The sequence below is a fragment of the Eublepharis macularius genome, chromosome 4 (assembly GCF_028583425.1).
Source record: "Eublepharis macularius isolate TG4126 chromosome 4, MPM_Emac_v1.0, whole genome shotgun sequence".
Classification (NCBI taxonomy): domain Eukaryota; kingdom Metazoa; phylum Chordata; class Lepidosauria; order Squamata; family Eublepharidae; genus Eublepharis; species Eublepharis macularius.
This window is the reverse complement of record NC_072793.1, coordinates 45,927,424-45,940,625: the sequence shown is the minus strand read 5'-3', so window position 1 is coordinate 45,940,625 and position 13,202 is coordinate 45,927,424. Positions and strand designations below refer to the sequence as shown.

Here is a 13,202-nt window from a genome sequence, read left to right as displayed (position 1 = left end):
TTTGGTCTTAGATATGCTTGGATTGTTTTAAAAGTTTCTTTCATTATCTGTTATTGAGTATTTTCTGGTAGGTAGTCATGTTGGTTTGCAGTAGAATAGCAGGATTTGTCCAGTGGCACTTTAGAGACCAACAAGGTTTTTAGTGTATAAACTTTCTAGAGTCAAAGCTCCCGTCTTCAGATACCTGAATGTCAAGTATCTGAAGAGGGGAGCTTTGACTCTCAAAAGTTTATACACTTAAAATCTTGTTGGTCTCTAAGGTGCCCACTAGACTCAGTTTTTATTCTTTTGATGAAGGTTGCCCTGAGTGCTGCTTGTGATAGACTATACATTTTTAAATAAAATAAATAAGTAAATAAAATAATATTTACTCTGGTCTGCCTTATTGACAGCTGCTTGGATTCTGCTGCAGGCAAAAGAATGATACAAAAATATGAAGATTTGATGCAACTGCTAGAAAGGTAAGTCTGTTTTCTTAAGATGTGTTGGAAGGTTGAAGCTTGGGATAAGACCCCAGATCTTGGCCATTGCATCTCTGCAGCTTTGATGGGGTATCACTGGGTTTGAGCATTGGACTAGGATCAGAGAGACCCAAGGTCAACCCCCCATCATCTGTAAAGCTCAGCCAAACCTACCTAACCTGCTAACTTAGCAGCCTAACCTAGCAGCTAACCTAGCATCCTCACCTGCTGTGAAGATAAAATGGGAGAGGGGAACCATGTATGCAGCCCTGAACTCCTTGGAGGAGGAAGGGGTTGAAGTGATTAGACAGTTACATAAAACAGATGCCAGCATAGTGAAAAAATTCACTGAAAGTTTTGTGAGGATGAGAAATGTGGCAACATTACTGTCTCTGTAATATTGCCTTCCTGATTACACCAATAGGTGAAACACTGAAATGGTTTCAGTTATCGCTGCTTCCTTCTTTGTGTGCTGCTTCTTGCCTAGTTATTTTTGGGCCACTCAGTTGTATACCTTTATGTGCCTTCAGAGTGCATTGTAGCTATTCAGCTGCCCTTATAGTCCCCACACCCTAGTCTATTATGGACATAGCTAGAAATATAGGGGATTTGACCAAGATCATCATAGAAGATGTCTTTGCACACAGAAACAGAGCTTCCTAGACCCACAGCTGGACATGCCACAAAGGGAGTCTAGAGGCCTAAAATCGCATAACCTTGGGGAGGGGCATGAAATGAAGGAGTTACATAAATGTATGGCCTTGTGTAGCTTGGAAGAGCCATCTGATCCGTATCAATAGATACAATGTGTTGAAGCCCAGGTGCAGAGAGCGTCTGAGAATGGCAGGAATATCTAACTTCACAGAAGTAAAGATATGATTCAAGGATAAATGTACTGGTTGAAAGCCAAAAGATACTAACATGTATGAGAAACCTGTAATCACTAATTTTATATAGACTTTGTTAAGATAACAAGAAGCTAGAATAACCTAACTATTTTTATATACTTTGAGAAGCTGTTTTAAATATAGATAACCTTATAAGGTGTTAGAAGTTATAAGATAATTAATCATCCAAGAAAGTGAGCCCTTTTGAAGCAGGACATTGAGTTGTTGTTAGGAGATGGTTCTGAAAGCCTATAAATACGAGAAGCTAAATTGATTGGGAACTTTGTCCTAGAAGGGGGTCCTTGCCTGTGACCTGCTTATCTTTGGGTAAGATACTTTCTTGGACTCATGTAATTGCTCTTCTTTAATGATCTATGTAGTTATAATGGATGGTATGGTTTTCTGTTGATGGAGCTAATGTTAAGAATGCTGAATAATCATGTTTTAATAATAAACGCTTCAAATGGAAGGAGAGACTCTGTAATACCATTAATTATGTACTATACCCAGTAATGAACCTTCATTATCTGGGGTGTACCTCTTGCCAGGAATTAAATGATTCCATACAGGAAAACGAACTAGGTGCTTAGGGCTTCTTAAGTGAACACCTATATCTGAAAGAGACCGGACCAGAGCCATCCAAAACAAGAATAAGTTTCCCAGAATCCCCAAAGATTTTGTGTCTGAACAGTTCAGCATTGTTCTTGTGCATGCAAGTTGTTTGTAAGAGACAATGCTGTTTATCTGGAGATAAGTTGAGAAGTCCACATAGAAAGTAAGTCACCTAAGCCTCCCTGGTAAGTTGTCTTGTGTAGAGGGACGCTTAACTGATTGCAGCCGACTGGTTCCATGCATTTCAGCGGGATATTACATTCTAAGATCCTCTGACATGAGTCCCTTTTCAAACCTGTCTCAGCAAATGACTTAAGCATAGGACAAATGATCCAGTAGGCCTGCTGCCACCTCTGGGATGGTAGTGGAAGAGGAAGTTCCTCCATTTTCAAGGGAAACCTTCACTTCCTATGGATGGAAGAAAATATTACAGCATTGTCAGAGCAATGACGGGGCTGGAAGAATCCTCTGCTCTTGAAATCTGCCAGTTATCTTTGTTTAGCTTTGCCTGCAGCATACCTAGGAAATCTGTTCCAGTAAGGGATTCTGGCATGCATCTAATAGTTTATAGAGCCTGTCATGGTGGTTGTGGTCTCCTTACAGATACCAAGAGAAGCTTTATAATGAGTGGCTCCAAACCGTGTCTGAAAAATCGCAATATAATCTTACTCAACCACTTATTTGGCGAGATCCAAAGAGTAAACTGATTGCAGTCAATTTTGATCCACAGGTAAGAAGAGATAATGCTATTTTCCTGGAAGGCTTCTTCTCTTTCACATCATGGCCAGGAGCAGGAGTTTTCTTGCAAAGTCAGGAGTAGCTATAGCAACAAATGGCAACCCTTAACTCAACAGCACGCTTGCAGGACACAGCTGAGATTTGCTCTTGAATGAAGTGACTGAGAACCCACTGCATATTGGGGATGAAACATGTGAATGCATGTGGGAGATAAGCCATAAGATGGTCCTGATGGATTGGAGCATAGGTCTAGGATTTGGTTTCCAACTGTGGTCATCTCCCAGTGCTTGTGCCCACAGTTAGGCATTCAGAGGCATGCTGCTTCTGAACCAGTAGGTTCCATTTGCTGTGATAACTAACACCAACTAATGGATATATCATGCATGTATTTGTGTGTGAGAACCTCTCCCCCTTCTTGATGCTCTAGGAGTTCTGCAAGCCCAGTTTTAAACTGAAACTGATGCATGATGTGGAAAGAACGGAGGCTGACTTTCAGAGGCTCCCCACATTTGTTGACTGGTAGACCCCTGTAATAACCTTTAGAAAATACCCTCAGTGCTAAACTAAAGCTCTTTATGTCTATTTTTGCAAACCTGAGAAATGCTAAGTAAAAACACTGCTCTGTAAAAGAAAAGGCTGTATGAACAGAATTGCTAATTTGTTTGTGTTGTTTTTCAGCTGGTGTCTGTACTAAGAGAAGTGAATTACCTTGGTGTAGATCAGATTGGAAGAATCCCAGAAACAGCAGCAGACATCTGTTCTTCCAAAGAGTCCTTCCGGCAGCTGGTTGCCAACCTAGAGCTGATGGTGACTTGGTACAACAAGATTCTGTGCACAGTTCTGGAAGTGGAGTATCCCCTTGTACAGGGTCAGCTAGAGAGTGTTGATATTCAACTGAGAGATGCAGAAGAGACGCTGAATTGGAAAACAGAAGGTGAGGTTTGCCTCTGGAAGAGGCAGCATGAGATGTGGCAAGAGTGATAGGTACAGATAAGACAACAACAACAGAAATTAGTTCTGTTTCCTGAAATAGACATAGATTACTATTCCTTGGACAATGCCACGAGTTCTTCAAAAAATTCAATAGTCATAGGCATCTCTGAGTATTTCCTATACATTGTCTATTTCCATTTCCTTTCCCTTCTTTCCTCTTTAGTGTAAACGAGGGTTTTTCCAAGTGGGAAATATTGCTGTCCACGTTTTAGTACTTTCACTTGCATTAACTCCATCTTGTTCCAGCAGTGTTATCATAAAACATAACTGAAGCCAGAGGACTAGCTTTAATGTTGGGGATATTTATTTACCAATTAGATATCCAAGGTATGAGCTTTTGAGAATCAAAGTTCCCTTTGTCAGATACAAAGAGCGGAAAATGGAAGGAGTCTTTATAATACAGACAGAGGGTTGGGGGGTATTGTAAATTAGAGTGTCTGGAAGCTAGCTATAATACATGTTTTAATTAGCTTAATAGAGCTGGGGTGCAAAGTGCAGAAAATTGGCATCTGTAATGTGAGAAAAATTCTATGTCCCAATTCAACCCTGGGGGATCCATTATCCCAGATTTGCAAATAAACTCAGTTTCAGCAATCTCATCTTGTAATTTTCCTTTGAAGTTTCTCTGCTTGAGAACTGCTACTCCTAAATCAAAGATGGAATGTCCTGGGAGATTAAAATTTTCTCCCATGGGATTTTGAACATTGTGATTTTTGATAGCAGATTTATGTCTGTTCATTCTTTGGTGAAAGGACTGACTTGTTCGTTCAACATAAAGAATTGAAAGCATTGCTGACACTTGATGACACATGTATGTAACACTGGAAGCTGAACAAGTGAATGGACATGAGATCAGCTGAATTAGTGTCCAGTCGGACCCTAGAGACCAACAAGATTTTCAAGGTGTAAGTTTTCAATAATCCATGCTCCCTTCTTCGGTCGCGAATGTGAGTGTGAGCCTAGGATGGTATGGCTGTTGTTGGTAGGTCTGGTAATTGCATTGTAGGCCCTAGTCCTAGAATTCGTGTCCATGTTAGGAAATTAATTGCTGTGAGTGAGAAGTTCTTTATGGTTGGAGGGCTGTCTGTGGGCAAGAAAAGGTTTGCCTCTCAATGCTTGTGAGAGAGCAGTAACATTGTCTAGCATAGGTTGCAGGTCATTAGTGGTGCGTTCAACTGGTTTGAGTTGAAAACAGAACTTCCAGTGGTGTTCTGTTGTTGTTATGTGTGGGCTTATCTTGTAGCATGTCATCCCTCAGTACCATTCTGGCTTTGTTGATTTGTTTTCTTATTACATCCAGTGGGTATTGTAATTCCAGACATCTCTGAGGTCATGCAGGCGAGAATCTTTGTCAGAGGGACTGGAGCATATATGGGTGTAGCATAGAGCTTGGCTGTAGACAATGGATTGTTTGGTGTGTTTGAGATAGTGACTGGAGGCATGTGTTTGGTGATAATTTGGCTTTCTCTATAAGATGGGTTTTATGCTTCCCTTATGTATTTGTATATTGGTGTCTAGAAAATGTACTTCTTGTGTGAATTGATTCATAGCCAGGTTGATGGTGAGGTGGAAGTTTCTGAAAGCCTGGTGAAATTTCTCCAGTGCTTTTATCCTTATGTGTCCAGATGATAAAAATGCCACCAGTGGATCTCAAGTATAAGAGCGGTGTTAGTGAGGGGGAGTTGAGGAAGCATTATTCCAAGTCAGCCATGAAAATGCTGGCATATTGTGGTGCCATGCAGGTGCCCATGGCTGTACCATTGATCTGAAGAAATAAATCATCATAAAATCTGAAGTAGTTGTGGGTGAGTAAAAATTAGCAGAGCTCGGTAACAATGTCAGCTGTGGAGTTGTGAGAGATGGTGTTCTTAATGGTTTGTATCCCATCTTTTTGGGGGATGTTAGTGTGAGATTCAACAGCCATAGTGGCCAAAATAGTGTTATCTGAAAAATTGTCAATAGATTGTATTTTTTAAGAAAGTCTTTGTTACAATACACCTTATTTCCTGTGCAAAAAGCCCTCTTAAATAATTCAGTTTTGCATAGTTTCCAGAAAGCCGGGAGGGTGGGAGCTTTCCTGACGTCATCCGGCAAGCCATTCCATAAGGTGGGGGCCACAGCAGAGAATGCACGTGTTGATTTTGCCCATTTGTAGGGTGGCACCAACAGAAGTCCCTGCTCAGATATGTGAAGCTGTCATGGCAAAGAGTGGGGGAGAGGTGATCCCACAGATATGAGGGACCAAGGCCATGAAAGGCTTTGGATGCAATAGCCAGTACATTAAAATGAAGCTGGTAACTGATGGACAGCCAATGGAGTGACTGCAGGATGGGAGTAATAGGCATACTCCATCTGGCTCCCAATAATAGCCAATCTGCAGCAGTCTGCACCAACAGTAGTATCCTAATTGACTTTGAGGGGAAACCTATGTAGATTACATTGCAGTAGTCTCATTTCTGTGTTACCATGGTGTGGATCCGGGTGGTCTTTGAAGGTGCAAAATCCAAACAAACTGCGGCTTTATCAAAATGCAAAGTTCTGCACAGACACTTACCTTAAAGCTGGATAAAAGCAGGAGCGACGCGCTGGTGTGTCTACTCAGGACGCCATCTTGCCCCGGTCTCCTGGGTGGTCAGATTGTCCATATTAGGTGGCGACCTGTTTGCAATTAAAAATGTATCAGGAAAAATAACACTTCATTGTTAGACAGGAGCATAGCCTAAAGGAATTAAAAGAAAGAAAGAAGTATTGTTGCAAGGACAGAAGGGGGGGTCGTAAAATCTTAGAATCTCAAGGATTTTAAAAAAATGTTAAATGAGAAAAAAAATTAAAAGTCACAACATGGCAAGAGAGGGAAAGTCATCTGTCACTTGATCTGGTGATGTTAAAGATGTTGTAAGTGCAGGACTTTGCACTGTCTTTTCACTTCAGACTTCAGAAGTGGAACTATAGAGAGCCTGAGAGAGAGATTGGTCAGTACTTGTGTATCCTTCCCTTCTCCAGTGGTGCTGCTATCCCTTTGATGTGTAGATTGCTACTCTCAAGGAATCTTCCTTCCTTCTGGCTAACACCTCTCTCTCTCTCTCTCTCTCTCTCTCTCCCCTCCAATTTCTACCATGAGGGCGCAACATGCTTCCCACATCTCTCTCCATCCTATTGGAGCGTAGCTAGATTAGAATGCTATCTCTACTCTGTCCTATCCTGAATGGAGTTCCTTTAAATAGAGAACTCATATTTCTTTCCAAAAATTTAAAAGCAAGCTCCATGTGAACTTAGTTCCTCAGCAGCCAATACACATATTCCATTGTGTCGTGAGCACTGTCTAACCATCCAGTAGGTACCTGTGATTATAACTTCACTTACAAATACAACATGTTGCATGTTTTCCCCAGCAGCTTGGAATTAAGGTTTGATGCTGGGAACATGCAGTTTCCCTACAATGGATGTATTCGCAGGTGAAATGCTATCTGTAACAATGCAACAAAGAATGCATTTGTGTTTCCCTATGGAAGGTCAGCTCTCTTCTGACTCATTCTCAATTGTTGTTGAAAGGCCTTTGGGATTGTATTTCACAAATGGTTAACAATGTTCGGGATCTTGAGCAAAGAATCCAGAAGATCAAAGACAACATAGAAGAAATTCAGAATATCATGAAATCTTGGGTCTTGCCAGTTTTTGAAAGAAAAGATGGGAAAAGAGACTCTCTGCTGTACCTGGATGATGGACATGAACGATTGGACAAACACTACCGACTCATCACAGACTCAGGGCTTAAGATTCATCTGCTGATCAAGGTAATATGTATGTATGTGTTGATGTAAGTGAATCATAGTGGGAGGGTTGCTAGGAGATGACATTTGTAATATTCCTTTTCCCAACACAGTAAAACTAGTCCCAGACAGCTGATATTAAACAGGTTGTCTTTCTTTTCCTCTGAAGTTGCATGAAGAAGTTGTATTTTCTTATAATGCACACTACCGCACTCTAATTACTGTATTACTAGATAGTTTTATGTATATTGCCATTGCGTCATACTCTTACATCTGTATTCATTAGCATAGATATAACACTGAAACAGAAATGGGGTAGCTGTTTTTGACAGGCACCCCTGTCTTTGTTTTGCTCTCTCTTTGTGTATGCATATGAGCCCTGTGGCGCAGAGTGGTAAGCTGCAGTACTGCAGCCCAAGCTCTGCTCACAACCTGAGTTCGATCCTGGTGGAGGCCAGGTTCAGGCAGCCAGCTCAAGGTTGACTCAGCCTTCCATCCTTCCGAGGTCGGTAAAATGAGTACCCAGTTTCTTGAGGGTAAAGTGTAGATGACTGGGGAAGGCAATGGCAAACCACCCTGTAAAAAGTCTGCCAAGAAAATGTTGTGGTGCGATGTCCCCCCATGGGTTAGTAATGACTCGGTGCTTGCACAGGGGACTACCTTTATCTTTTCCTTTATGTGTATGCATATACATGAAAGTATATGCGTGTGTGAAAAATCATATTCTTAAATTAACACTTATGTTAGTGCGCAGAAGGATACTAATGACACTTGCGTGCATTTCCTTGTTCTTTTCCTGTTTATTGAAAGGCTTGGAGAAAGTCTGTTATTTTCTCAGATTAACTAATTCTTGCCTACAGAGGAAAGAATATGAAGTCTGTGTTCAGGCTACAGTAAAAAATATAATGCATCATGGAGGGCATATAAGGGTGTGAAAGAAAAGGTGGTAGTACGGTATCTTAGCATTGCACAGCTATTTGCAGCAAAGTGTGCCACTTTGGACTGTGCTATTCTTCAGGGATCTGTAAAAATTTAGACCTTCCTCAGATCTCTGAAATCTTCCTGGACTTGGTGGCCTGCAGCCTGACTGAAATCGTACAGCTGGAGAAATACAAACTCTCCAAATGTAGCTCAGCACTGAAACAAGCAAAGAAGAGCAGTTGATTCTATATAATGTATTGTGTGACCAGGCTACCTACCTTTTGATAAGACTGGAAGGATCCCATGTTTCTTCTTCTGAGAGGGTGGTAGCCTCTGTAGGGTGCCCGACCCGTTTGACATGTCACGAAGCCCTAAAATGTGAGGGTTCACAAGAGTCTAGATGGTCTATCTACAATTGAAACTGCCTACCGGTTCTATAACATTTCTGGGCTTTGTCCTTCTGAAAAGTGCATAAATACCTTCAATGGGACTGCATTCAGATATAATGGCAAACACTGAGATATACAGAAAAATCTTGGTTTGTCATAATAAGAATGAATCTTGGAAGTCCACGACTTGGATCCAGTTGAGTGTTTCCATGGATGGAACGATTTCTGCTCGCAGAGTTTGACTTTCTTGCCTTCCACTTTAGCTCAGAATGGCCCTTGAAATGGGAGCATCATTTCTGGGGGCCTGTGGAGCTGCAAAGGGATGAGGGAACTGAAAAAGTCATGCTCCACAGGAGGAATTGTTCTAACTGTGCCAGCTGTCTGGTGGATCCAAGCCCATGTCTATATGTTCCCTAAAACATGGTTTAATCCTGGTTTGTTGTAAGCAAGAAACACAGCACAGTTCATGAGCTGTGCATCAAAGGAGGGGGGAGGGAGTGCTCGAGCCTGAGGACTTCCAGAGGTTAATCTCATAAACACAGTGGTTTGCTTCTGCAACTGAGTGTGGCCTGTCACTCTTTTGCCAAAGCCAGCATTAAATTTGCCTTCAGTTTGTGTCCAGAGTTGGAGATAAAGTATACAAGATGATAGAGGAATTATTGATCCAACTGTCTCACAAATACCTAGAGATCAAAGACTGAGCACATTTTAAGGTCCCATAGCCAGTCCCTGACATCTCCAGTTAAAATCTCTCAGGATTTAGAAAAGACTAACAGAGAACCCTTAATCCAGCTGCAGAGCCAGCCCATGGTCAAAGGTTCACTCCCTGGCATTTCCCTCTAGTAGCAAAGCTGGGGCAGACATCTGCCTAGTGACTTGCAGAGCTCCTGCCAGTCAGAGCAGACAATATTGGGCTAAATGGATCAATGATCTGATACAGTATAAGGAAACTGCATGTGTTTTTTTATCCACAGTCTGCAATTGCTCCATCACAGTGAAAAAGTTTGACAGATTAATTAGTGGATCTCTGCTTTTGTTTTTCTTAAGGCTTAGCACAATCCTAAGTAAGTCTACTCATAAGTAAATCCAGTTGTGATCTGTGGCATTTACTCCTAGGTAAGTATGCTTAAGATTGCAGACTTACAGTGCAATCCTATGGAGAGTTACGCCAGTCTATTGACTTCAATGGGCTTAGACTGGAGTAACTCACCATAGGATTGCACTGTTAGTCTCCCCTCAGGGAGATTTCATTCTACAAAGTTTATATATAGAATTTCCTGAGAAATCTTGTTTAGCTCCTCTGCTTGACAACATTATTAGAATTTGAAGACTTTATGGCCCAGTTCATATGTGCTAAAATCTTCCATGCAGAACTATCGTCTCATTACAGCTATGTGGAGGAAACATGATATGAGCCAGTAGGGTCATCAGATCTTCTGTTAGTGCTTGGACATGTTCACATCACCTGATTTTGTTTCTGGCTTTTTATGTTTAGGAAAACCTGATACTTTTTGGAGCAGATCCAATTTCTGATGTTTGGAAAGCTTATCTGGAATATGTGGATGAACTTGTCCTGGATGGGTTTTTTAATGCCATTGAATGTTCGCTGAAGTACCTTTTGGAAAACACAGGTGATTAGTTTGCAGTGACTTTGCCCTCAGTTAACCAAACTGCTTTTTACTTGTTCTTAGTAGTTTTCCATTGTTGTTATGTTTATGATGGGCAGGGTGGAACCGAGGGTGAGTATAATAAACATTTAGTCTCTAAGCCAGTGTGGGGTCTCTGAATAATAGTAAAAAGATCTGATTGATAAAAAGCTGCTCACATTCCTCTGTGTATTCATTACCTTTGAAACTGATAAATATAAGACATTTAGGTCAAAAAGTATGTTTTACCATATGGTATTTATTAGAAGTGACTGTCTAAACTGTAGTCATCTCTCTGTCTTGCAGATTCTAAGGCAGGCCTTGCTCCGCTTTTCAAAGTGCAACTGGATTTATCGATTCCTGATATGCTGTTCTGTCCCTCTTTGGATGTTGGTGCTAGTGATGGTTTCTATGATATGGTTGAAAGTCTTGTCAATAATATATTCCGGATTTCCTCTCTAGTGCCCAGGCTGGCAGACCATACCACATTCCCTCATTACCAGGTCTTTCCTTTAGTGAACCTTTGCTCTATTTCACTTTTAGGTGCCTGCAGTCCTGCTAATTAACATTACCTCATATTTCTGTCTTCTCCAGGATGACATGGAAGAGATGTCAGATCTTGCTGATATGCGCCAAACCCTAATGGGGCGTATTCAGAAGATGATATCCGTCTGTTGTGACTACCGCAGCTCCTTTGACCACTACTCCTACCTCTATGTGGATGACAGGAAGGAATTCATGCGGCATTTTCTGTTGTATAGTCATGTCCTCACTGCAGAGGAAATAGAAGCACATGCTGAGGATGGGGTACCAGAGACCCCTCCCACTTTGCAACAATTCAAAGAACAAATAGACTCCTATGAGAAGATCTATGAAGAAGTAAGCCACTTGGAGCCCATCAGTATATTTGACAGTTGGATGAAAGTTGATGCTCGGCCATTCAAAGCATCTCTTTTGGGCATAATAAAAAAGTGGAGCTTCATGTTCAAGCAGCATCTCATTGATCATGTGACTCACAGGTATCACTGTTTTCTGTTGAACCACTTCTATGGACCTGAGAGTGTACGTGACATAGGTTCATGATCAGAAGCTTGGGTGTAGATCTGAGACGCAACTCCTCTGGCTTCAGTTCCATCTTCCCTTCATGGTGCCATTTGCTGCATGGCATCTTGACTATTCTCCCTTGGAAATCTTCAGTTCTCATCTGGGCCTAATTTACAACTTTCTGGATTATGTGAACAGGCCTCTGGTTAATGTATTCATGCTTCAGGGCCACTTTTCATGTGTTTTTTAACATAAGCAGTGTTTTATGAGTAATTTTTTTACCCCAAAAACTTCAAGAAATAATAGTATTGTTATGCCCTGAGGATCTTATCTGGAATAGTATCTTCAGTTCTGGGCAGCATAAATGAGTAAAGTTGGTGACAAGGTAGAAGGGTTTCAGATGAGGGCTACAAAGATGGCACAGGATCAGGAACATACAGCCTAACAGGACAGGCTGAAGAAACCAAATGTATTTAGCATAGACAAAAGAAGATTAAAAACAAGGTGGATATGTTGACAGTTTTCAGATATTCAAGATTGCATTGGGGGAGGAAAACGATCCACAGTGGATAGAACAAGAAGCAGTAGCTTTATCTGCAGGGCAGATGAGGCTCAGGTTAACTGTCAGAAAGAATTTCTGAATAGCACAAGTAGTTCAGCCTTGGAGCAAGTTGCTTCTGTAGGAACTTCCAAAGCTTTGCAAAAAAACGTTGAACAAGCATATGTTGGTGAATTTTAAGGTAAGGCAAGCTCCTGCTTTGAACAGGAAGTCTGACATAACATGAATCATTCTCTTCCAACCTTAACATTATTCTAAAAATATTATATGTTCGTTGTTTTTGTATAAACACTAAAAATAGGATAACATACCTTAAGAGGACTTGTCCTAACATTCTGTGAATATATAACAAGACTATCAAAATGGATGCATCTGTCTCTAAGAAGAGATCTTTGATCTCCAAGTTATATTTCTTAAAGTTTTTTTTTATTAGTAATCTCTTAGCCATCCTCACGTATTTTCATTTTTGTATTTTATTTTTGCAGACATTGGGTTCATGTCCATAAAAATAGAAAGGAATAATTAGCATTTCCCTCATTTTGTTTGTGACGAAAGTAGGGAAATGCTCCGGAGTATTTCCAGCAGCTGTCCAGAAGGCTCAAGTGCTGTACACAATGCTGACAGTGATTCACAATGAAATCCTATGCAGTATTAGGATTCTGTGGCATTGAACTCAGTGAGACTTACTTCTGAGTAAACACGCATAGGATTGGGATGTAAATCACAAGAAACTGAGTTTAGTTGCTACAATAGATTGGGGATTTTAAAACAAAAAGGGAAGTGTGCAACCACTTGCTTATCCATTCTTGCTTAGAATTCTTGCTTAGCCATTTAGGACTTGAAATCCGTTCTTTGTGAGATGCATATGACCAGTCTCAAAAACAGTGCAAGTAAATTAGCAGGCAATTCCCCCTCTTCTTCCTTTCCTGATGTTGCCTAATGCTTGGAAATTTGGTAGTTGTACTAGTCTTAAGAAAGTCCTGCTGAATCAGACAAGTGGTCCATTTAGTCTAGCATTTCATGTAGTAGCCTATCAGTTGTCCTGGAAGGCCAACCAACAGGGTATAGAAACAAAGGCCTTCCCCTGATGCTACCTCACAGCACTGGTATTCAGAGGCTAATGCTTCCAAAAGTAACTTTAGTCATCATGACTGCATGAAATCAGGTCCTAGGCTGCTTAGG

The 13,202-nt window shown here is 41.0% G+C and overlaps 1 protein-coding gene across 1 annotated transcript in view; it reads left to right on the top strand.

Moving 5' to 3' along the window:
• LOC129327573 (dynein axonemal heavy chain 9-like) overlaps window positions 1–13,202 on the top strand; it is a 262,554-nt gene that overhangs the window by 25,851 nt on the left and 223,501 nt on the right. The window contains exons 11-17 of the mRNA XM_054976327.1: window positions 393–461; window positions 2,564–2,690; window positions 3,377–3,632; window positions 7,244–7,485; window positions 10,267–10,402; window positions 10,724–10,920; window positions 11,012–11,436. Of these exons, the coding sequence (XP_054832302.1) occupies window positions 393–461; window positions 2,564–2,690; window positions 3,377–3,632; window positions 7,244–7,485; window positions 10,267–10,402; window positions 10,724–10,920; window positions 11,012–11,436 (1,452 nt within the window). The remainder of the gene's footprint in view (window positions 1–392; window positions 462–2,563; window positions 2,691–3,376; window positions 3,633–7,243; window positions 7,486–10,266; window positions 10,403–10,723; window positions 10,921–11,011; window positions 11,437–13,202) is intronic.